Source organism: Cokeromyces recurvatus (genome assembly GCF_025118155.1).
Source record: "Cokeromyces recurvatus strain NRRL 2243 chromosome Unknown BX663scaffold_19, whole genome shotgun sequence".
Lineage (NCBI taxonomy): Eukaryota > Fungi > Mucoromycota > Mucoromycetes > Mucorales > Mucoraceae > Cokeromyces > Cokeromyces recurvatus.
The window spans coordinates 289061-312903 of NW_026251405.1; the positions used below are offsets into that span (position 1 = coordinate 289061).

General features: G+C 30.0%; 12 protein-coding genes across 12 annotated transcripts; 7 read left to right on the forward strand and 5 right to left on the reverse strand.

The window, feature by feature from the left end:
• Window positions 1-662: 662 nt before the first annotated feature.
• Window positions 663-1572, forward strand: BX663DRAFT_515201 (50S ribosomal protein L32). Its single transcript, XM_051528401.1, has 3 exons — window positions 663-683; window positions 954-1049; window positions 1158-1572. The coding sequence occupies exons 2-3, from the start codon at window positions 960-962 to the stop codon at window positions 1461-1463; spliced, it is 396 nt and encodes a 131-aa protein (XP_051381173.1). The 5' UTR covers window positions 663-683; window positions 954-959; the 3' UTR covers window positions 1464-1572.
• Window positions 1573-1837: 265 nt separating this feature from the next.
• Window positions 1838-2717, reverse strand: BX663DRAFT_553421 (SMAD/FHA domain-containing protein; the record flags this gene model as incomplete). Its single annotated transcript, XM_051531447.1, has 3 exons — window positions 1838-1882; window positions 1947-2426; window positions 2499-2717. 3 exons carry the CDS (start codon window positions 2715-2717, stop codon window positions 1838-1840), a joined length of 744 nt encoding a protein of 247 aa, XP_051381174.1.
• Window positions 2718-2993: 276 nt separating this feature from the next.
• BX663DRAFT_515204 (Ctr copper transporter) lies at window positions 2994-4141 on the forward strand. The gene is made up of 3 exons (XM_051528402.1): window positions 2994-3161; window positions 3280-3557; window positions 3620-4141. Exons 1-3 carry the CDS (start codon window positions 3114-3116, stop codon window positions 3810-3812), a joined length of 519 nt encoding a protein of 172 aa, XP_051381175.1. The 5' UTR covers window positions 2994-3113; the 3' UTR covers window positions 3813-4141.
• On the reverse strand, window positions 3719-5111 carry BX663DRAFT_115258 (uncharacterized protein). Its single transcript, XM_051521505.1, has 4 exons — window positions 5013-5111; window positions 4700-4941; window positions 4149-4633; window positions 3719-4046 (listed from the first exon to the last, which is right to left on the reverse strand). The coding sequence occupies exons 1-4, from the start codon at window positions 5037-5039 to the stop codon at window positions 3796-3798; spliced, it is 1005 nt and encodes a 334-aa protein (XP_051381176.1). The 5' UTR covers window positions 5040-5111; the 3' UTR covers window positions 3719-3795.
• Window positions 5112-5131: 20 nt separating this feature from the next.
• BX663DRAFT_515210 (U1 zinc finger-domain-containing protein) lies at window positions 5132-6057 on the reverse strand. The gene is made up of 6 exons (XM_051528403.1): window positions 6012-6057; window positions 5918-5950; window positions 5779-5844; window positions 5655-5723; window positions 5511-5558; window positions 5132-5450 (listed from the first exon to the last, which is right to left on the reverse strand). Exons 1-6 carry the CDS (start codon window positions 6028-6030, stop codon window positions 5191-5193), a joined length of 495 nt encoding a protein of 164 aa, XP_051381177.1. The 5' UTR covers window positions 6031-6057; the 3' UTR covers window positions 5132-5190.
• A 412-nt stretch (window positions 6058-6469) lies between these two features.
• BX663DRAFT_515217 (uncharacterized protein) lies at window positions 6470-7505 on the forward strand. Its single transcript, XM_051528404.1, has 5 exons — window positions 6470-6625; window positions 6689-6751; window positions 6818-6963; window positions 7015-7122; window positions 7187-7505. Exons 1-5 carry the CDS (start codon window positions 6501-6503, stop codon window positions 7372-7374), a joined length of 630 nt encoding a protein of 209 aa, XP_051381178.1. The 5' UTR covers window positions 6470-6500; the 3' UTR covers window positions 7375-7505.
• A 1283-nt stretch (window positions 7506-8788) lies between these two features.
• BX663DRAFT_553426 (Metalloenzyme, LuxS/M16 peptidase-like protein) lies at window positions 8789-12666 on the forward strand (the record flags this gene model as incomplete). Its single annotated transcript, XM_051531448.1, has 10 exons — window positions 8789-9001; window positions 9061-9166; window positions 9237-9427; window positions 9487-9613; window positions 9701-9903; window positions 10055-10220; window positions 10303-10691; window positions 10754-11004; window positions 11086-11188; window positions 11287-12666. 10 exons carry the CDS (start codon window positions 8789-8791, stop codon window positions 12664-12666), a joined length of 3129 nt encoding a protein of 1042 aa, XP_051381179.1.
• A 168-nt stretch (window positions 12667-12834) lies between these two features.
• BX663DRAFT_515226 (uncharacterized protein) lies at window positions 12835-15220 on the forward strand. The gene is made up of 8 exons (XM_051528405.1): window positions 12835-13063; window positions 13197-13235; window positions 13306-13370; window positions 13461-14222; window positions 14291-14519; window positions 14608-14692; window positions 14744-14890; window positions 14957-15220. Exons 1-8 carry the CDS (start codon window positions 12894-12896, stop codon window positions 15098-15100), a joined length of 1641 nt encoding a protein of 546 aa, XP_051381180.1. The 5' UTR covers window positions 12835-12893; the 3' UTR covers window positions 15101-15220.
• Window positions 15221-15270: 50 nt separating this feature from the next.
• BX663DRAFT_515227 (T-complex protein 1 zeta subunit) lies at window positions 15271-17362 on the forward strand. The gene is made up of 5 exons (XM_051528406.1): window positions 15271-15336; window positions 15425-15565; window positions 15649-15712; window positions 15796-15990; window positions 16070-17362. Coding segments are annotated over exons 1-5 (1626 nt in total). The 5' UTR covers window positions 15271-15334; the 3' UTR covers window positions 17294-17362.
• Window positions 17363-18058: 696 nt separating this feature from the next.
• Window positions 18059-18761, reverse strand: BX663DRAFT_515229 (uncharacterized protein). Its single transcript, XM_051528407.1, has one exon. The coding sequence runs from the start codon at window positions 18630-18632 to the stop codon at window positions 18351-18353; it is 282 nt and encodes a 93-aa protein (XP_051381182.1). The 5' UTR covers window positions 18633-18761; the 3' UTR covers window positions 18059-18350.
• Window positions 18762-19065: 304 nt separating this feature from the next.
• BX663DRAFT_515231 (40S ribosomal protein S3) lies at window positions 19066-20429 on the forward strand. Its single transcript, XM_051528408.1, has 5 exons — window positions 19066-19184; window positions 19280-19282; window positions 19474-19580; window positions 19709-19918; window positions 19975-20429. Exons 1-5 carry the CDS (start codon window positions 19146-19148, stop codon window positions 20351-20353), a joined length of 738 nt encoding a protein of 245 aa, XP_051381183.1. The 5' UTR covers window positions 19066-19145; the 3' UTR covers window positions 20354-20429.
• Window positions 20430-20587: 158 nt separating this feature from the next.
• Window positions 20588-22044, reverse strand: BX663DRAFT_115545 (uncharacterized protein). The gene is made up of 6 exons (XM_051521506.1): window positions 21788-22044; window positions 21532-21680; window positions 21406-21459; window positions 21114-21346; window positions 20922-21007; window positions 20588-20674 (listed from the first exon to the last, which is right to left on the reverse strand). The coding sequence occupies exons 1-5, from the start codon at window positions 21931-21933 to the stop codon at window positions 20978-20980; spliced, it is 612 nt and encodes a 203-aa protein (XP_051381184.1). The 5' UTR covers window positions 21934-22044; the 3' UTR covers window positions 20588-20674; window positions 20922-20977.
• Window positions 22045-23843: the final 1799 nt, after the last annotated feature.

Below are 23843 nucleotides of genomic sequence, written 5' to 3' on the forward strand. Positions count from 1 at the left end.
TTACCTTTGTTTATACTAGCAAGCAAATCAAATGGGTTTATTAAAGTAAAACCCTGTTGAAGGGTTCTCCTATTATATCTTTTTGTCTTTATTGATCTTTTTTTTTCCCTTCTTTTACTAATAAATCATGTCTTGATCTACTTTTTTGTCTGTTTACTGGCTCTATGATTGACTATCGCATTGAAAATAAAGTTTCTTTTTTTTTCTTAAAATAAATAAATACCGTCATAAAGCCTGACAAAAAAAATATCACTTTAATTATTCTTACTACCTAAAGACATGTAGTTTATTGGCAAACCTTTATATTTCAAGCAATACATTATGTTATCAATGAAAAGGTAAATATTACATCTTGTAGTAAGTAAATTACATGATTTAATAAATTCACGCTATTCTTATAATTGATATTATTAAAGCTATAGTGTGTTTATTGTTGTCTAACTTCATACAATAAACAACGAGCTATTAAAATAAAATGCTTAGTTGTTTAAAAGAAAGAATTTATTATAATAAAATAAAATTAATAATAAAATAATATAAACATTTGTATATGATATATTTAATCTCCGACACTACGCTTACATCTACTATTGAATGATCGGGACGAAACAAAGAAACTGTAGTGCAAAACTTCCAACTCTCAATTTTCCCCTTCTCTTTGCATCCATCCATTTGTTCTGAGAGTAAGTAAACAATCTACATCCATCTAACAAAATTCTAGTTCTCCATCTATTCCTCTATTATACAACCAGAAGCATAGATCAATTCAGCCTTTTTTTTTCTTTTTTTAATTTTTATTTTGAATTTGGAATTGATTTCAAGAAAAAAAGAGACATTTTTGGAAGGACATTTGAGATTTAGAGGAGAATTGAATTTATTATATTAATGTGAACAGTTGAATTAATTGTATATCTAATTTCTTTTTTTTCTTTACAAAAAAAAACCTAATAAAGTAAACAATGGTTACTCCTGTTGTCAAGCATAACATTGTCAAGAAGCGTACTGCTCACTTCAAGCGCAACCAATCTAACCGTTTCAAGCGTGTTGGTGTAAGTCATTACTTTATTCATACAAGCAAAAAAAAAAAAAAAACGAAATGTTAATCATACTATATTATCCAAACATACACATACATATACATACATACACACATGTAGGAATCTTGGAGAAAGCCTAAGGGTATTGATAGTGCTATTCGTAGACGCTTCAAGGGTCAAGCCCCTATGCCCAAGATTGGTTATGGTTCTGCCAAGAAGACTCGTCACCTCTTGCCCAATGGTTTCCGTAAGTTCACTGTCTCCAATGTTCGTGAACTCAACCTCTTGTTGATGCACAACCGTACTTATGCTGCTGAAATTGCTCACAACGTTTCTTCCAAGAAACGTATTGCTATTCTTGAACGTGCTGCCCAATTGAACGTTAAGGTTATCAATGCTGGTGCTCGTCTCAGATCTCAGGAGTAAAATAGTTTTTTTTTCTTAAAAAAAAAAAGAAAGAAAGAGGGAATTTATATTCTTTTTTTTTCATTTTTTTTATTATCGATATAATATAACGTTTATTTTGACAACTTAAACTATTTTTATTGCTATATGGAGAAAAAAGTATTAAGAATGACAGGATGTGATGGATATTTTATTACGTATATCTATAAAGGAAAAAAAAAAAAAAGAAAAAGAAAAAGGAGGAAAGGGAGGGGAAGAGGAAAGGTGGGTCAGAATAGTAGTAGTAGTAGTAGTGCATCCTGGTGTAGATAATGTTGTAATTTACATTGTGTTGTTGTTGATGTTGATTATTCAATAAAGTATGTACACTCATTTTTAATAGTGTTCTCTTCTGGTTAATTTTGATTTGTTCCTTGTTGCTGCTTTAACATGTGAACAACCTATGAAATATGTAATGCAAATAAATGAATAGAGAAAAATAAAGATGATTTTTATATAACCTACTTCTTCTGTATCAATAGACACACTGGCATTGAGATCAGCATAGGATCTACATAAAGGACAATTAAAGCCTGGATAATAATTTTGTAATAGAGGATAACAACATTTAAAATGAAAAGAATGAGAACAAGGGGCTACAAATAAAGCTTGAAAGGGTGCAATTGCATATAAACAAATACAACATTCATCGATATTTTCTGCCTTAATACTTGTATTATCAGCAATACCGCATGAAGCTACTATATTATTTCTAAAGTTATCAAGTCCATATCTTGATGGACTCTCTATTAATGCTTCATTGTTTAATTCTATTTTCATCTTTATGCATCGGAACATTTCTTCTATTCCACCTTGATAATCCATTCCTAATTGTACAATATCTCCATTATTTAATAAATACGCTTCTGATATTTGATTAGCTGGACTTAATCTAATCCTATTAATAAAGGTACCAGAAGAAGAGCCAATATCTTTAATATAAAGCTATTTAAAATAAAAAAAAAAAAAAGTTAATCATCGTCATCGTCATCATCATTTCTTATTTTATTCCTTTACTTGATTATCTTTTATCCATATTTCAGCATGTCCACGACTGACTACTTTACTTTTAAAAGCAATTCGATTTGTAAACAAGTTATTTCTATCTGTAAATCGACCCAATTTTAGTAGACTAGTTTCATTAATTTCTTTTTCAATAATATCAAATATAAAAGGTCGTGAATCTGTATCAATATGAGGTACAATTCTCAAATAATTCTTTTTTTTAGTTGGCATAGTAATAATAAAGACAAAGAGAAAAGATAAAAAGAAAAGAAAGAGAAAGAAAAGAAAAGAAAACAAATAAATAAAAAAGAAAGAAAGAAATAATATATCTATATATCATTCCTACAACAACATATATACATTTATATTTATATATACATATACACACACTCACACTCACACCCCCCCTCCCCTCCCACTCTCCTTTTATATAGATAGATACATACATCTATTCTTCTTTTGTTGTCAATGTTGTACAACTACTAATAAAATAAGTCATATTATCAGATTTGTATTCTATTCTCAGCAAAGAATAATACTATTATCCAATTAGAACAACTTTATTCACTTTTTTTTTAATTTCTTTTTCCCCCCTCCCCCTCCTACTCTTCTTATCAAACGATAGCAATGGAAGATCATTCAGGACATAATATGCCAATTACTTGTAAAATGAATGTATGTAAATCAAGAGTAATATGTATACTATATATAATAATAACATTGTATTCTCTCTCTCTCTCTCTCTTTTTTTTTCTTTTTCTTCTTCTTTTCCTTTAAAATGAATTGAAATTAGATGTTGTTTAATTGGCAAGTAGAAAACACTTGTGTTGTATTTCGTTGGTGGCATATTTCTAGTCCTTTTGGTATGTTTATATCTTGTATAGCTATTTTTTTAATTGCTGCAGGTTATGAATGGATTCGAGCGTATTCTTCCTTAATTGAAAGTCGTTGGAAAGAAGCAGAATTACTATTACAAAGAAATAATATAAATGAAAGGGGTGGAGGAGAAGAAGAAGAAGGCTTAGTAGAACAACAACATTCCCTTGTTCATGCTTATGAGCAACATACAAGGTATATATATCATAATAGCATGATTTTCATAATTGATGACTAATACACACACATACATGTAGATTATCTAGAAAGAGAGAAATGATTCGTTCTAGTATTTATGCATTTTTAGTTGCTATTAGTTTTTGGCTTATGTTAGTATTTATGACATATAATGGATATCTTATGATGGCTACTGTTTTAGGAGCAGGATTGGGTCATTTTATTTTTGGAAATGATAAATTATCTGGTGATAAATCTATTCAGTGTCATTAGACGTAGTTGTTGTTGTTGTTTGATGACGTTGTCTAACCCTAGAAGCTATCGTAGTCGCTTCATTCTCTTCTTCACCTAAATACTTTTCTTTTAATTTAGCCAAAACTTCCTCTTTTTCTTTATCTTCTTGTATTTTATCTTTTTCTTGCTTTAATGTTTCATTTTCCTTTTTGATATCGACTTGTTTTGATTTACGAGGAGGATTAAACTGTTTACAATTAGGACAGATATATTCTTATACATAAATGAAATAAATGAAATAATAATCAGAAACTGCTGTCCTTAATCATCTCTCTCCCCTCCCCTTTTCTTACAAAAAAAAAAAAAAAGACTTACGGATTGTATCAAACTCTTCTTTAAATACTAAGCCATTATGGTGGAAACAATGATTACAAATTAAAGCATATTTTGTTTCGGGACCAGCATCTCCTACTAAAGCATCTACCAGTTTATCATACCATTTAGGTTCACTTCGAACTTGAGGAGGAAAAATAGGCTGTTGTTGTTGTTGTTGTTGTTGCATCATGGGTCGATTAATTGGCTGTGATTGTAAATGGGGTTGTGGTGTCATTAACTGTCTATTGGGTCTCATTGGCATAGTGGCAGGCTTTCTTTGTTGCTGTAATTCATTTTCTTTCTTCTTTCTCTTTACTTCTTCATCATATTGTTCCAATAAAGATTGAGTCTTGTAAAAATTAGTCTTTTTCTTTATATCTTCTACTTCATCTTTTTGTCTTTTACGAAGTTTGGCCAACTTGGCTTCTTCTTTCGTTTGTCTCTGTTCATACCACCAAACTAATAATTTTCTAACATGATAAATTCTGCATAATAGAGAGTAGTGTTAACTATCATGGCAAAGTATCTATTATTATTATTATTATTTTTACCCAAAGGGTAACAGAAGGACTAGTAATGCAGGGTAAAGTACATCTCGTATACTAATACTTTCAGTTTGAACAATACAATAAAACAAATAGAGAACACAAATGACCCAAATAATAAGTGAATAGATTATCCATAAAAAGCTTGCCTTTCTTTGTTTAAGCTTTAATTGGGTTAATCGCTCTTCTACTTTTTGAATGTCTGTATGTAGTTTCGATAACGTTTCTTCAAAATCCTTTGACTCTTGCTATTTATCTTGTTAATTAACAAGAAAAGACTCTTTTTTTTTTTTTTTTTTTTTTTTTTTTAATTGATTACCTTTTTTTTCGAGAATATATTGCCCATTTTTATATTTAATAAACAATTTACGAAAGAAATACACAAAAATTAATAAATGTATTTTTTTTTTAAAAAAAATAAAATAAAATATGTAATGGTTAAAAAATAAAAAATTTATATACAATGTATTTTTTATTTTACAACATTAATTTTAATATCAGGTGGAAGAAGGAGGTGGAGGAGGAGGAGGTAAAGAAGATGAAGGAGGTGGATTCATACCAGGAGGTGGAAGTGGTCTTTGTGGTTGTATTCCTGGTGGTGGTGCTGCTGGTGCTGTTGTAGGTGGTGGTCTAAATCCAGGTGGAGGATGTGGTGGCATAAATTGACCTGGTGGAGGTGGAGGAAAAGGAAATCCAGGTCTAGCTGCCATCATATGAGGTGGAGGTGGTCTGCCAGCGAATCCAGCAGGAGGAGGATCTATGATACATGCATATGTTATTGATTAAGCTTCTTTTATTATCATGATTTAAAACTTACATTGCTGTCCACCATAAGCTGGATAGCCTGCATACTGGGGAGGCAAAACTAGTTCACGTGGGAGAGAGGGGGAGGGGGAAAGAAGAGGGTTTTTTTTTTCTTTAGTCAACCTTTAACCTACAATCATGTATATGTATATATTACCTGCTTCAGCTACATCATATGCTCTAGTGATTTCATCTATAATAGCTTGTGCTTTATCATGACTTATTTCTAAATTTAAACAAAGGGTTAACACTACACGTAAAATAAATTCAATTCATCTTACCAGCATAATAGTTTCTAACATTTAAAATATGATTCTTTCCTGCATTATGTGCCTTTCTTACAGATGCTAATAAAAATTAAAGTTAACTATTTAATTTACATAAAAAAAAAGTTGATCTTAATAAATGGCGAATAAATACAGCTATCATGCGTCAAGAAAATGTCACAATATTCTAATAGAAAATATGAATATAAATGATGTTTTATTTATTTTTAATCTACTTATAGTCCTACCACAATAATATTTTGGCATTTCTTTGTAAAGAGAAAAAAAAAAAAAATAAAAACAGGTGAAAATATGAAAAAAAAAAAGAGGCAACAACTTTAGAAAATTTCAACCATTTTTTTGTTGTGACGCCTTTCATCCCTACGTACAGCCTTTACTATACAAAGGTAAATGTTCAGCATAATTTTTCGTTTTTATACATGCCAACATATTTCCTTATTCAATAAACAAGTCTAATACATCATGATATAAGTATTTATATACTATTACTCTCTTACTCAACAAGGAACCTCCATCTATTCTCCATGCTTATCATACTGTATATTTTACACTGGTTTGGACGAATGAAGCGTTTAAAATATTATTGTCTAATTGGATAATCGTAATATTCAAAGTACGCAATAATAATAATAATAATAATAGTAATAATAACAAAAAAAAAAGGACTTTTTTTTATTTTTAATTTTTTTTTTTTTTTGGTTTAATATAATATCCAAATGCATGTTGATTATAGTCATAAAATACCAGGGCTTCATTTAATTTTAGACGCAGTAACAGAAAAAGAAGAAGAGGAATTGATATTAGCTGCAGATAAAGGAACATGGTGTGGACTGGGTATTGGGTAAATGTATTATTTATTTAATACATGTTTGACAGCAGTAGTGTATTTATATGCATATTGTAGACCAAATCCAGAACTAAAGAGAAGAACACAACAATACGGACATTTATTTAGTTATCGATATAGGTATATATATGTGTATGTGTGTGTGTAATTAAGTATGTAATATATATATATATATATATATCATAGGAAAGTAATAGAGGAATATGGTCCTTTACCTAAATTTATTGATTTCTTTATTGATCGAATTATTGAAAGCAAATGGATGTCAAATAAGCCAAACCATTTATTAATAAATGAGTATAATCCAGGTCAAGGAATTATGCCTCATATAGGTAATATATACATATATGGAAGACGTGTTTATACTAATATGTATACAATAGATGCTCCTGCTTTATTTGGTCCTGCTATTTTGTCTCTATCGCTATTATCTGATTGTATCATGAAATTTACAGACACAGATGATCATGTTTCCATAGATATTGTTTTGCGTAAGATATAGATAGATAGATAGATAAATATATTAGTTTGATTTATTTATAATGTTATGTACAGCACGTAGGTCATTAGCTATTTTAACAGGAGATGCTAGATACAAATATAAACATGGAATTTCTAAGGATTTAATAGAAACAACCAGTTCTGGTGAAATTACTATTCATAGAGAAAGACGTATTTCATTTACTTTTCGAGAAATCATTGCTTGGGAAGATGAATCAAAAGAAGAAGAAAAGAAAAAATAAAAGATAAAAGCGTTCGAGTAAAAGGGATAATTTCCAATCTTTTTATGCAAGCCACCTTCTCTCTTACACAATAGATAAATTCAAGCATATTGTTGTAATATAATAATAAAAAGGAAGAACTTTATTTTTTTTTTTCATCTTTTCAATATGAATAATATAAGGACATTCAATTGGTGTGAGAGGAAGGTATAAATGGTAGCTAATCTATTGTTAGACCAAAAGATATTAGTCCTAAATAACCTGATCAGGTTATTACACAGTGACAATTCTTATAAATGCAGTGACATTACTTAGTTATTAGCTTCTTCAAGAGGCTTTTTAATAATAACACTAAAACAGTGAATTCAATTTTTATCTTCTTTTAGCATAACCCATTCCTTCAAATGGAAGTAGGTGTAAGTTATCTAAAGATACTTGACAGAATATTTATTTTTAAAAGTCTGACCCTTTATTTATTTGTATACTTCGGATAAATATATAAAAGAAATACTATACAAATCTATCAAATATGGATTTCAATGTTCATAATTACTCTTGCAACTAAGGTATTAATACTCAATTAATTGGGGGGGAGGGGGGGGTAAAACTATATCATAACATTTACTCAATCTATATCATTATAAGATGATGAAGAAGAAGAAGAAAAAAAAACAAGATTCAGGAACACTATTGTGTACATTCTACTTTGTAGAACTATACTTACGCAGACTTTAAGAAAATATGCTGACTAGAATTGAAGAAGTAGAGAGAGAGAGAGAGATAGAAAAAAAAAATACTGATACATCCTATTTAAAGTCAAAGTCATTTATGTACAGTTTATGTTTAATAGAGTTTTAGCTTTTAATGAGTCTAAAACAGCAAATTATTATTATTATTGTTTTACACCCATAATGAGTCTACCAGGGAAATATTCATACAGCAATAGAAGATAAATAATATATTGATAAAAAATAAAGGGAGGGTGTGTGTGTGTCGTAAGGGATATAATGATATTTGTACTACAGAATTAAAATTATATATTTGTATTATAATATCAGAAATAGATACATACATCATTTACTGCGTTATAAGTGATCAAGACCAATTCTTACAGGTTTCAAGAAAAATGAAGTTTTTTTTTTTCTCTCTTTCTTTTAAAAATATATATTATATCATTACTACATTTGACATGGATTCCTTTTAGTAGGTGGAAACCAATTTGCTAATTTATCTATACGCTATAAAAAAAAGGAGGAGTGTGTGCTGTTGTATAACAATTCATTCGTAAATTTACAGATTTGGAAGAAAGCGAACTGAGATAAATAAATAAATAAAAAATGAAAACTAGTGTTGCCATACAAAAAAAAAAAAAAAATAAAATAAAAAAAGCATATTAATAAATTCCCCTCTTTTTTTTTTTTCTTATCTTATACATATGGTTTCAACAATAGTTCAAGATGATATTAACTGGCAAAATAAACAATTTTATTTTCTTTATACAAAACCTTTAGAAAAACCAGATAATGATGATCGTGAATACCGTTTAATTAGATTACTAAATAAATTAGAAGTACTACTAATCAGTGATCCTGACACTGATCGTGCAAGTGCTGCTCTTGACGTTCATGTTGGAAGTTTTAGTGATCCTGTAAATAATAATAATAACAATAATTTCTTGTCCTGTTATTTACAAATATATTTTAAAAGGAAAATTTGCAAGGTTTAGCTCATTTTTGCGAACACTTATTATTTATGGGTACAAGGAAATATCCAAAAGAAAATGATTATTATAGTTATTTATTTGAACATTCTGGTAAAAAAATAAAAAAAATAAAGCTCTTTTATTTTCGATCCTTCATAGAAACTTATCAAATTTATAATAGGCGATGCAAATGCTTTTACTGGAAATGAAAATACAAATTATTTCTTTGAAGTTGGATATCAATGGTTAGAAGGTGCTTTAGATCGTTTTGCTCACTTTTTCATTGATCCTCTCTTTTCTGAAAGTTGCACAGAAAGAGAATTAAGAGCTGTTGACTCTGAACATAAAAAAATCTTCAATCGGATTGTTGGCGTGCGGCACAAGTAGAAAAATGCCTTAGTAATCCAGATCATCCATGGCATCAATTCCAGACCGGCAATCTGGAAACATTAATGGATAGACCAAAGCAACTTGGCTTAGATATTCGACAAGAATTGTTAAAATTTCATAATAGGTATTATTCTGCAAATATCATGAAATTGGTGGTACTTGGTCGAGGTTTGTACTATGATAGGCATGTATATTAACTCGATTCATAGTTTTAATTTTTCTCTTTTCTTTTCTTTTCCTTTCTTCGTATTTTAGAGTCTCTTGATCAATTAACTGAATGGGTAGTCGAAAAATTCTCTGACGTTGTTAATAAGAATATCAGTGTTCCTTCCTTTCCCGGACATCCATTGACAAATAATGAACTTTTGAAACAAGTATTTATCAAACCTGTTAAGAAGTGCCGTATTTTAGGTATTAATTTTCCTTTTCCAGAACAACTGCCTTATTATGAAAGCCAGGTATATATTCTATATTATGATAAATTCAAAATTAATTTTACAAGTAACAATAACTAACGTTAGTAGCATATTAACTTGCTTTTATTATGTTTATTCTTTTTCTTGTCCTCCCTTTCTTTTTTTTTTTTTTTTTTTAAAAAAAAAAACTTAGCCTTTACATTATATATCACATTTAACTGGTCATGAAGGTCCTGGATCTGTCTTATCCTATCTTAAAAAGAAAAATTGGGCAACTTATTTAAGTTCGGGAATTTATATTAATTGTATTGGCTTTAGTTTATTTCATACGAGCGTTGAATTAACAGAACAAGGTTTAAGTAAAGTATCCAAAAAAAAAAAATTCACAATTGCAGTTTAATCATCTTTAATATTATATACATACATACATACATGTATTAGTACATTATGAGGATATTGTGGTTGCTATATTCCAATATATTAAAATGATCAAGGAAGCAGGTGTAAAGAAATGGATTTTTGATGAAATTAAATCACTAGCTGAAATAGATTTCAAATTCTCGGAAAAATGCCCTTCCTCGCAGTATACTTCTTTTTTGTCAGAACAAATGCAAGAAAACTTACCACCACAATGGGTCGTGAGTGGACATTCTCTTTTAAGAAAATATGATCCAGTGTTAATCGAGGAACATTTAAAATTACTTCGAACTGATAATTTCAGATTAACCTTGACCTGTCAAGAATTTCCTAATGGTATACAGCCTACTAAAGTTGAAAAGTGGTATTTAACTGAATATGAAACGTTACCCATTTCTGAAGAATTATTATTTGTAAATATAGAAAAAAAAAAACTCCAGGTTAGAAGAGAATTAATTTAGTAACTGTAAAATAGAAATTATCAAATATGTCAATGAACAATGAATTCTTTTTACCAAAAAGAAATGAATTTATTCCATCAAACTTAAATGTAGATCGATTTGAAGTAAAAGAAAAGGAAGATCAACCTGAAATAATTCGAGATACATCTCTTACTCGTATTTGGTATAAAAAAGATGACACATTTTGGGTTCCAAAAACAAATGTTTGGATTTTCTTTAAAAATCCATTACCATATGCTACTCCTCGTAATGCTGTGATTTCAGAGTAAGAGAAAAAAATATACTATACTATACTATATTATGCATGCATACATACTTAATAATTACTTTTTCCTCTTCCTTTTAGACTCTATATAAGTTTGCTAACTGACTCATTATCAGAATACTCTTATAATGCTGAAATTGCAGGATTATCCTATTTTATTCATCGAGAATCTAAAGGAATTACAGTAAATATGATTGTTTGACAAAAGTGTACATTTATATCTCGAATAATACTAATTTCTATTTTTTTTTATTTTATTTTTTCTTTTCTTTTCTTAAATAGTTACATCTTGGAGGATATAGTGATAAATTGCTTGTATTGCTTAATAAAGTAATAGATAAAATGAAAAATATTCAAATTTTAGTTAACCGCTTCGAAGCTATTAAAGATGAAATAACCCGAGTTTATGAAAACTTTTATTTAGAGGCACCCTATCAACATTCGATTTACTACATGTCTTATGTATTTGGTGAAAGGAAATGGACTTGTGATGACTATTTAGGTGAAATCAAGGATATCTCTCTAAAGGATGTTCAGCAGAGTATACCTGAAATTATTTCGACTTTGCATATTGAGGGCCTAGTGCATGGTAGTTTAGAACGTACTCAAGCTCTTGAGATGTTTCAGTCTGTTCAATCCATCTTGCAACCTCGACCTTTAGCACCTGGTCAACTCATGGGTGAACGTTCAATTATGTTACCTCAGGGGAAAAAGTTTGTTTATTCCCTATCTGTGCGTGATCCAGATGAAGTGAATTCAGCCATCAATTATCATATTCAAGTATGTAACGTGAAGGATATATCACTACGAAATCATTTAAGTCTTGTTGCTCAGATTGCTCGTGAGCCATGTTTTAATCAGTTGCGTACTCAAGAACAATTAGGTTATCTCGTCTTTAGTGGCGTTCAACGTCATTTAAGTCAACTCGCTTTCAGGTTAATCATACAAAGTGAATACAACCCAATCTACCTCGAACATCGAGCATTAGAATTCTTGGAGATCACATTAAGGAATATTATCATGGAAATGAGTGAATCCGATTATGAATCTCAAGTGAATTCATTGATATCTGAGAGATTAGAAAAGCACAAAAACATATCTGAAGAAGGTGTAAAATATTGGGCTGAAATTGAATCGGGTTATTATGAGTTTAATGATACGCAAACAGATGTAGCTGAATTAAAAAAGATTACAAAGGAATCATTATTAGCATTTTACGATACATATATCATGCCTAATTCCCCAGTTAATACCACATTTTCTATTCATTTACGTTCGCAACGTTCCCCTTTATCTGTATCAAAGAATAGTCACTGTACTGTCGAACAATTATATTCTATCATGGTTCATCTTGGTTTAGTTGACAGAAAAACATTGCTCTCAGAAGATCATCTTAAAAACTTGATCATAGATCATGGAGGTAATATCGCGTCTATTGCTGTAACTGAACTTGAAACTCTTTTATCTTCACTCGAATTGAAAAAGCAAGATATTGAACAAATCATAGTTAAATTACATGAAGGTCCTAGTGCTTTATCTAAACGTGATCATACTAAATTACCGAAGAATTATATCGTTATACATGATTTAATTGACTTTAAGCGTAGAATGTGCTTATCTACTGCAGCAGTCCCTATTAATTATCAATTTTTCAATGTTTAAATGGATATATAAATAAATAAATAAACATGTAAACATGTATTTATATGATAGATTTATTTAAATAATTTATTCCCTGGACTTTTTTTTTTTTTTTTTTTTTTTTTTTTTTTTTTTAAATTCCACCAAAAAATAATAATGAACACAGGTTTACAATATTCTATTTACCTTTTTTTTTTTTTTTTTCCTCTTTTAAACTTCCCCTATTTTCCCTCGAAAAAAGTTAAAAAATGGCAAAATACGGATTGCCCGATTTCCCATTATTTAAAAATTTGGTTGAATATGCAACCAATAAAAATAATATTGCTATTGATGATGCTCGTATGTGCCAAAACTTTACTTATCTTCATCTTATTCATGCCGTAGCTAAACTAAGACTAGAGATTTTAAATGGAAAAAGGTAACTCCGATAAATAGACATATATATTTATACATATACACATACATACATACATACATATATATATATATATATATATATATATATATAGTGTTTTAACGTGTTTATAAATTACCTATTGTTATGTTATTAGTAATTTGAATGAAGAAAGAATTGCCATATTATGTCCAAGGTAAAGTAGATATATTACACATTTATTTTTTAGAGGCTTATTGTGTATTTATTTTGTCTTCTTCTTTTAGTGGTTTTCCATATGTAATATCATTATTGGCTATTTGGGCAGCAGGTGGTATTGCAGTCCCTTTATGTAAGTTATATATATATATATATGTATGTATGTATCATTATTATTAATATATTGTATCTATGTATATATTTGTATACACATGTTCTGTAGGTACAACACATCCAGCACCAGAACAAATGTATACACTACAAGATTCCCAAGTATCCTTCATCTTGGGTCATCCTTTGTTTACCGATCGTCTTGAAGAACTTACTAAAGCAACACAAATACCATACAAGTTAAAAGATGATGCTAGCTTGATTGAATTAACAGACGGTCTACAGGAAGATGACAATACCACTCTCACTTTATTCTCGAACCAAAACTTTAATGCAGGCGCATTAATTATTTACACTAGTGGTACAACGGGTAAACCTAAGGGTGCAGCCACAACTCATGCTATCATCAACGCTCAAGCCTCCGTCCTTGTCAAGGCCTGGCACTGGTCCTCCAGCGACCGTATTCATCATATCTTACCATTACATCATATCCATGGTATCGTGAATGCCCTTATTTGTCCACTTTATTGTGGCGCAACAGTGGAGATGCATCCAAAATTTGATGCCATGCAGGTTTGGACGCGTTGGGCGCAACAGCAAGAGGAGCAACAGACTGGATCGATGCCGATGGCGACAGGGGGGTTGATGGTGGTGGTGCCTCGATTGACTGTTTTCATGTCTGTCCCCACTGTCTATGCTAAACTGTATCATTTTTATAAAGAACAAAGTCCCGAGACACAACGTATCTTGACGAATGCGTGTCGACAGTTCAGATTGATGGTGTCTGGTTCTGCTTCTTTACCTACCACTTTACGTAATAATTGGAGAAAATTAAGTGGAGGCCAAGTGTTATTAGAGCGTTATGGCATGACAGGTAAAAAATATATATATATATATATATATATATCTTTATTGTTGCCATATTTTCTAATTTATATTTAGAAATTGGTATGGCTTTAAGTCAAGAATATATAATTTCAGAAAGAGTTCAAGGTACTGTTGGTATTCCTTTACCTGGTGTACAAGCACGTATTATTTCAGTAGAAACAAACAAAGATGTAACAGAGTTAAGAGAGGTACCTGGTATGCTTCAAATTAAAGGGGATACTGTCTTTAAAGAATATTGGAATCGACCTGAAGCTACTAAAAAGGAATTTACAACGGATGGATGGTTTGTAGCTAATACTATTTTTATTGCAAATTATTCAGTCTATTAATAATAATAATATACAATATGTATGTATATAAATATATAAAAGGTTTATTACAGGCGATATAGCTAAACGAGTTGGCCATTCAGGATATTTCCAAATTATGGGTAGAAATAGTATAGATATTATCAAGGTATGCGCTGATAATAATATTTTATATATGTGCTAATAATTTTATTAAAAGACTGGAGGTGAAAAAGTATCTGCACTCGAGATTGAAAGGGAATTATTATCTTGTGATTTAAATATTAAGGATGTAGCTGTTGTAGGTATTCCTGATCCTGAATGGGGCCAGAAGGTAGCCGCAGTTGTAGTTATGGAGGATGGCAAGGTATTTGATGACATGACCTTTTTAAAAAAAATAAATAAATAAATAATTCTAATTACATTATAATAGGAACTTGACTTGTTAACAATGAGAAATGCAATGAAGAAGCGTGTAGCTGTTTATAAAGTGCCTAGTTTATTGAAGATAGTTACTGAATTACCTAAAAACGCAATGGGAAAAGTAACAAAGAAGAATCTTATTAGCTTATTTTAATAAAATCAAGTTTATTATAGACTATAATATTTCCCCTCTCCTCCCCTTCTACAACGTGGAAATATATGATCACCGCTAATTTTTTGGCAAAAAAATAAAATACGAGAATTTTTTTTTTTTCACAAAAAAAAAAAAAAAAGATCTTTGTCCTTCATTCCCCTTCTTTTTTTTTTTTTTTTTCTTTTTTGACAGAACTTTTAAATCACTCTTACTTTATTATAAAAGAAAAGAAAGATGTAAGTAATTATTGCTCATCTTGTATTCCACTTTTATATTCATTAATATTATTTATATTCTCATTTAATTGATGTGACGATGATGTAGGTCTGCTGCTGCCCTGAAGATGATCAATCCCAACTCGGATGTAGCTCGACGTGGTCAAGCTCTCCAACTCAATATTACTGCTGCAATTGGTTTACAAGATGTTTTAAAGTCTAATTTAGGCCCAAGAGGAACAATCAAAATGTAAGCTTCTTGTTTCAGTATTCATGCTTTATTGTTAATTTTGACAATGCGCGTTTTTTATTATTATAATTATTATTGTTTAGGTTAGTTGATGGTGCTGGTGCAATTAAACTTACAAAGGATGGTAAAGTTTTATTAAGTGAAATGGTAAGTCTTGATTATAAAAAAAAAACTATTTTCTTTTTCAAAAAAAAAAAGCACAATGAAATAATAATGTATTTTCTCATTAGCAAATTCAACATCCTACAGCTGCCATGATTGCAAAAGCTGCTACAGCACAAGATGAAATTACAGGCGATGGTACTACTTCAATTGTTTTATTAGTGGGTGAACTTCTTAAGCAGGCCGAACGTTATATTTCTGAAGGCCTTCATCCTCGTGTGATTACAGAAGGTTATGATTTAGCAAAGAAGGAGGCCCTTAAGGTATATATAAGCTAAAGTTTTATTCTTATATAGTAAGTATTTATAGCGTCTTTTTTTTTTCCTTTTTCCTCTTATATAGTTTTTGGAGGCATTCAAAACAGTTCAACCTGAAATTGATCGTGAATTACTTGTTTCAGTAGCTCGTTCATCACTTCGCACTAAAGTTCACCGTGCCTTAGCTGATACCTTAACTGAAGCAGTTGTTGATGCTGTTTTAGCTATTCGTCGTGAAGGAGAGCCTATTGATCTTCACATGGTAGAAATCATGAAGATGCAACATCGTTCTGAAACTGAATCAAGATTAATTCGTGGTCTTGTCTTGGATCATGGTGCACGTCATCCAGATATGCCCAAGAAAGTGAAAGATGCCTTTGTATTGACCTTGAATGTCAGTCTTGAATATGAGAAATCCGAAATTAATTCAGGATTCTTTTATTCTACACCTGAACAAAGAGATAAATTAGTTGAGAGTGAACGTAAGCATGTAGATGATAAAGTTCGTCGTTTAGTTGAATTCAAAAATGAAGTCTGTAGCGGTGAGCATGCTAATCGTGGCTTTGTTATTATTAATCAAAAGGGTATTGATCCTCTTTCACTTGATATGTTGGCCAAGAATGGTATCTTGGCCCTTCGTAGAGCCAAGAGAAGAAATATGGAACGTCTTCAATTATGCTGTGGTGGTATTGCACAAAACTCAGTTGATGATTTGACCCCAGATGTACTTGGTTATGCTGGTAATGTTTATGAACAAGTCTTGGGTGAAGATAAATTTACTTTTGTTGAAGAAGTGAAAGATCCTTATAGTGTTACTATCTTAATTAAGGGTCCTAACCCTCATACTCTTGCACAAATAAATGATGCCGTTCGAGATGGTCTTCGTGCTGTTAAAAATGCTATTGAAGATCAAGCCGTTGTTGCTGGTGGTGGTGCTTTCCAAGTGGCTCTTGCTCAACACTTGACACAAAAATTCAAAAAAGAAGTTAAAGGACGTGCAAAGATGGGTGTTCAAGCATTTGCTGATGCCATGATGGTTATTCCTAAAGTTCTTGCACAAAATGCAGGTTTTGATGCACAAGATGTAATTGTTGCCTTACAAGATGAACAAATGGAAGGACATATTGTTGGTGTTGATTTGAAGACAGGAGAAACAATGGATCCTAAGCTTGAAGGTGTTTGGGATAATTATCGTGTTCATCGTCATATGCTTCATTCATGTTCTGTTATTGCAAGCAATCTTTTATTAGTTGATGAGATTATGCGTGCTGGCAGAACTTCATTGAAAGCACCTCAAATTGGGGAATAAAGTAGATATTTAAATAAATCGTATAAATTACAAATACATATAAAAAGAATGATATGATTGTAATATAAACATTGTTCATAGTGAGTCCTTAAAATTGAGACCAATATCTTGAGATGATGTTATTAAAGTATAATAGATCTATCACGCATGCATGCATGTATGATACTTCTTTATTAATGATACATTGGATTTAGTTGAATTAATGGGACTTACTACTTTTAATTGTTTTATGTTCAGTTCCCAACATATAAAATAGTCTTTATAAGTACAATTTACCTGAGAAGAAAGATTCAAACTCGTATTACATCTCTACCATTATAGAGCTTACAAATATCAATGGTAGTCAAGTATATACATATTTATATATACAAGATTTCAAATATGTATATAAATATATAGTGTATATTCAAGGGGGGGGCTAACACTCTCATTGAGAAAGCAATTTATTAGAATACCGTAAGCTTTGAACTAAGCCAAGTTCCATTTTTTTTTTTCAGTAACTATCACCTGAAATCATACTCAATTTGTAAAGAAAATGATACCTTAAAAGTAGAACAAATCATAAGCTGTAGTTGATAATATTTCTTATACTCTGTTCTTGTATATTAATAATAGTTTCCTTTCAGTATACATCATGTACCTATGCTTATTAAGGATATTTTATGAATTATAGTAAAAGGAGTACCTTTTTTTTTAAAATTTAATTAAACCTTTTTTTTTATGGAGGAAGGAGGAGGCTATTGTTTTTTTTTTTTTTTTTTTTTTTTTTTATTAATCTAAACTTTATATGTTCCTTCACTTGATTAGATTTTGTTGCTGTTGTAAAGCTGTTATTTAGGTTCAATTTAAAATAATGCAAATTTTTTCATGTCATTATTTACTATATGTAAATAGATAAAAAACACAAAATAAAATAAAAATAGATGGCTATTAAATAGTAATATAAAGAGGACTATGATAGACATTATATATGATCAGAATTCTATAAGCATTATATATATATTTGAATATCCACTATGAGCATGCTTTGATCCTTTATTTTTAAATACGTATTACTTTAATAAAGTGATCTTCTTTCAGCGGCAATTTTTTCTTTAACAGCTATAATATTCTGTTTAACCCAGTGATCCTTTTCTCGAAGCTCTTGCTCTTCTCGTTTTAGTCTTGCAATTTCTTCTTTTAATTGATATTCACGAGTTAAAAGGTGAGCAGTAGTAGCAGTAGTAATTGTTGTTGTTGTAGAAGAAGAAGAAGTAGAAGAGGCAGATTCTCTTTTCATTCCTCCGTTCATTCGATTATATTGTTGAGATTCCTCCATTATATGACTTGTAAATGACATTTAGTTAGGTCTGTGATACAAATATGAAAGGAAAAAAAAAGGGAAAGAACAGATAAAACACATTATAGATTTATATTTGAATATCAACTTATTCTATCTAAATTATAACAGTGTTTTTTTTTCTTTTTCTTACTATTCTCCTTTTTATTATAATACGTATTATTTTAAAGGCTTTTTTTTTATTTTATTTAACTTAAACTTAAAACTACTAGAAAAAGTTTTTTTCGCTTTGCATATTGTGTTTATATACTCCTTTTTATACAAATGTATAATATTCATTTAAATCACATACTTTATCATGCAATTGTTAAGACCCTATTTACATTTTAATGACAAGATCATACTTGTTTTCGGGGATTTAATTTAGTCCGGAAATTTGAACTTTTTTTCTTATATTTTTTTTATTATTTTTTTTTTTTTTTGGAGCTAGTCTACAGTCAGAGACGAGGGAAGCAAAATGCAAGTGGTAAACAGGAAAAGCTAAATTTCCCTCCTTTTTAATCGATATACAATATGGCCGCTGTTGCAGCTCAAATCTCCAAGAAGAGAAAGGTAAAATAGATTAATTAATAAATAACAAGGAGAAAAAGAATAAAAGAGAGAAGGAATGGATGGATGAATGAATGAATTAAAGTGATATTAATTAATTTATTTATTTTATATAGTTTGTAAGTAATTTTACAATTTTGACATGATTCAAATGTGTATAAAAATTTCAAATTTTCCATCTTTTGAATTCATTATAAATACACACCTATATACAACAACAATAATAACAACAACAAATAACAGCAATGTATACATTCAATCGATTATTGACATTTTTGTAATTCATTTATAGGTCGCCGATGGTGTTTTCTACGCTGAATTGAACGAGTTCTTCACTCGTGAACTTGCTGAAGATGGCTACGCTGGTGTTGAAGTCCGTGTCACTCCTGCTCGTACTGAGTAAAGTATTGATTTCAATATGGTTTAAAATTGACGGAAAAGTGGGAGAGAGAGAGTGTGTGTGTGTGTGTGAAATCGAAATCGATTAAATCTTAGATCCAAATTAACATTTTTTTTTTTTAATTTAGAATCATCATCCGTGCCACTCACACCCAAAACGTTCTTGGTGAAAAGGGTCGTCGTATTCGTGAATTGACCACCCTTGTTCAAAAGCGTTTCAAGTTCCCTGAAAACGCTGTTGAACTCTATGCTGAACGTGTTCAAAACCGTGGTCTCTGTGCCATTGCTCAATGCGAATCTGTCAAGTTCAAGCTCCTCAACGGTTTGGCTGTCCGTCGGTAAGTGATATAATACAATGAAACAAAATTGAATAATTCTAATAAAATGGGTATAGTGCCTGTTATGGTGTCGTCCGTTTCGTTATGGAATCTGGTGCCAAGGGTTGTGAAGTTGTTGTCTCTGGTAAGGTTCGTGCTGCCCGTGCCAAGGCTATGAAGTTCGCTGATGGTTTCATGATCCACTCTGGTAACCCTGCCCGTGACTTCATTACCACCGCCGTTCGTCACGTTGACTTGCGTCAAGGTGTTTTGGGTATCAAGGTTAAGATCATGTTGGACAGTGATCCTTCTGGTCGTAACGGTCCCAAGCAAACTCTTCCTGATATCGTCACTATCCTCGAACCTAAGGAAGATGTTACCATCCTTGAACCTTCTGCTCAAGACTTCAGACCTGCTCCTCCTGCTGTTGCTGCTCCTGAGCCTGTTGAAGCTTAAATAAATTAAAAATTTTTAAATAAAAAAAAAAGAGGAGAAAATATGAGCTTTATTATTATTATTATTATTACTATTATTATTGCTATTATAATTATTTTATATTTTCAGGTAATGATAGTACGACTTCTTCATCAACACAGTTAGTAATTCGACTTAACCAGCGATAAATGCCTCTTGTAGCAAAATCAGCTACAGCAATGCCTAGTGTAGCCCATCTCAGTATCCATAAAGGTAATTCAGCTAGGAATTGTTTTGATGTATATTCATATTTAGAATCGACATGAAAAGCAAAGATATTAAAATGAATCCAAAATAAGACAACCAAAGAGCAACAATAAGTTAACAAAAACCCCTTTAGTAATTTACTCAGTCTTATAGTAATAGTGTCTAATCGACTATTGTTACTATTATCGTTGTTATTGTTATTGTATACTATATCATTAGGTTGTGGTTGTTGATGATGATGATCATTATTATTTTCATCAAATTGTTGAAGATGATGTCGAAGTATTTCGTCTACTATTAAAGCACGATCTTCGTTTAATTGTTGTTCTTGACCTAATAAGACAATATCAAACATATCGTTTAATATCTTGTAAGTAAAGTATATATTATTCACACTGCCTAATAAAAAGAAGCCAAGATGAAAGTGTTCTAGTTGGCACAATATAAGTTGCCAAAGACGTTCATCAGAAAACGGAAATAAAAAGTAATAAAATAATCGATTTGAAAAAAGTGAATGCGAATTATTTGAATTTACAGAAGAAAAGCAAACTGGGAAAGGAGAATATAAGACACGAAAAGTATTTGTTGTATCGACATTATGTGTCGTTACATAATTTATATTTTTTGAAGAAAATGAAGCTAAAATAGATGATTGAATACTTGAAAACAATAAGCTAAATAAAGAATTAGATGCCCAAGCTTGTGTAAGTCCACCAGGATAATTAGATAAAAATGCCGAAAAATGCGTAAAAGTCTTCATTATGCTGCCTATAATTCATATGAGTATATATTTATTAGTGTGTATGTAAATCTTGCGTTTTTTTTACCTGCCGGAATAAGAATTAAACCTAAAAGTAATGCTGTTATCATAATACGAAATACTATAATAGAATGCAACCATAAATAAATTAAAAATGTTTACAAATACAACTGCTTATTATTATTATTCTTACTTTTATAGTGTAAAATGGCTGCCCAGAGTCGACGCTGTTTTACCCATAAACGTTGTTTACAAAGTTGACAATGGTATATATCGTTTTCCCGACCTGTTCTTAACAATGCCTTCCTCCATCTTGCCATGCAATGAGGATGAACATATTTTCTAAAAAAAAAAAATAATAATAATAATTGTTAATCATCTTGTTGATTATGCAAAAAAAAAAAAAAAAAAAAAAAAAAAAAAAAAGAAAAGAAAAGAAAAGAACCTACATTGAGCCTTTACATTGACAAGGAGATATCAACGAATTAATAGGATCACTTTCAAGACAGATTTTACACATGCGTATATTATCTGTTTCTATTTTTGAAGAAGTTGTAGACTTGTCATTGTTAGCATTATTTATTATATTTAACATAAGAAAATAAAAATAAAAATTGATGTAAGAAGAAACACATTAGAGGAGTGCAGCATTACAACACTTAAAAGACGGTGGATTTTTAACCCCGACGAACTTTTTTTTTTTTTTTTTTTTTTTTTTTTTTTTTTTTTTTTTTTTGCATTTTATATTACATACATGTCAAAAGAGACATGCAGCAGCAGTAATAATAGGATTGAATTTTACAGGTTACTTTTTTTTTTCTTCTTTATTTATATATGACAGACTTCTGTAATGTTAATCTCTTCTTTCATTTATTCTTCTTGGAATAATAGATTTAAATTACGTAAAGAAGAATACTTTGTGTATACGGAATAAAGCTTGCATATACGGTAATAATATCTGTTTAATCATGATAAATTCTTATTCCTCCATACATTCGCGTTCATATATTAATTGGTTTAGCACTTACTTTATCAATTTTGCTTGTAACCAAAAACACTTTCTTTTGCAAATAATTCAACACAAAAGAAGAAATAGCTTCACTTCATCCAACAAAGGCTTATCAAGGTAAAAAAAAAAAAAAAGAAAAAGAAAATAAAAACAAAAAGTTTTCACTTGTAAACAAATGCCTTATTTTGTATTATAATGTGATAAATATGCACTATTAAATGTCTTCAATTTAAGCCTTTTTTTTTTCTTTTTTTTTTTTTTTGACTGGTGATTTTTTCAAACATGTTTTTCTTTGTTATTTAAAAACAAGTGCATATTAAAAAGAAGAAAAAAAAAAAGATAGTTTGTCTATATAAAGCAATATTGAAATTCTTGTGTTTATAAATATATACTTGTACCTTGTACTTTCTACTAGGTAGGTGAAGGCTTACAAGATAAATAGATCACTTACTGAAGGCACTTGAGACTTGAAGCTATGCTATTGAATTGATAGAATAATAGTTTATTTGCTTCATATTTAGAGATAGGAACGGAATTATTGTTTCTATTTAAAGAAGCCAAAAATTATACCAGTTGATGAAGTTTTGAATAAATTAAATTATTTATAGGATATAACTTGTCTTCTCTTGATCAATCTTGGAATTAACCTCAAATAACACCTATTAAAACAGGTAAAAAAAAAAAAAAAAAAAAAAAAAAAAAAAGAAAGGGTGTCTAACCTTCATCTTGTCATTCTATATAAATCACAACTATAAAACGGTTAAAGCAACAAATTAAATTTATTCAATATATTTAAGTTATCAGTAAGCAACGAACACCTTTATAAAAACACTACTACTATCTGTGTAGTTGATGAAGATATAATATAAATAAAACCATTCGTTTCTGTGTGAAAATGCAAAATTAGTAAAGATACAATTTACAAACCTTTGCCTTAATAAACAGCTTTTTGTTGAATTCCAAAATCTTCTTTACTTGGAAAGTATTGATTTATAGTCAGGATGACACTTATTAAAAACTTTGTAAAAAAAAAAGAAAAATATATATATAAATATATGTATATATATATATCAACAAAGGAGGAAATAGAATGGTTTTCCGAATGTATGTATACACACAGTAATTTAGTTTTGAAAGCAATTCTTATTCACATTTAGGTATTATGTATAAAAAAGTATGCTGATCAAACCAAATAAAGAATACATAAAAGTTATGGTTTGCACCTAAATCAGAAGTCATCTTTAGTTTGTAAACTCGTCTATCTTCTCATTGAAAAGGGATTTGATAATGTAGGGGCTTGAAGTATCACGAATAGCAAATAGATAAAGCGCCCAACATTTTATCTTTTAAACATGGTCATGAAACTCTTGATTTTATTTGTACAAACAAGTTCGAATAGATGACGACGACGACGACGACGACGACAGAGCAAACATGTCATGTATCAAACTTATTTTAACGTCGTGAATTGAGTTACAAATACATCCCATAACTGT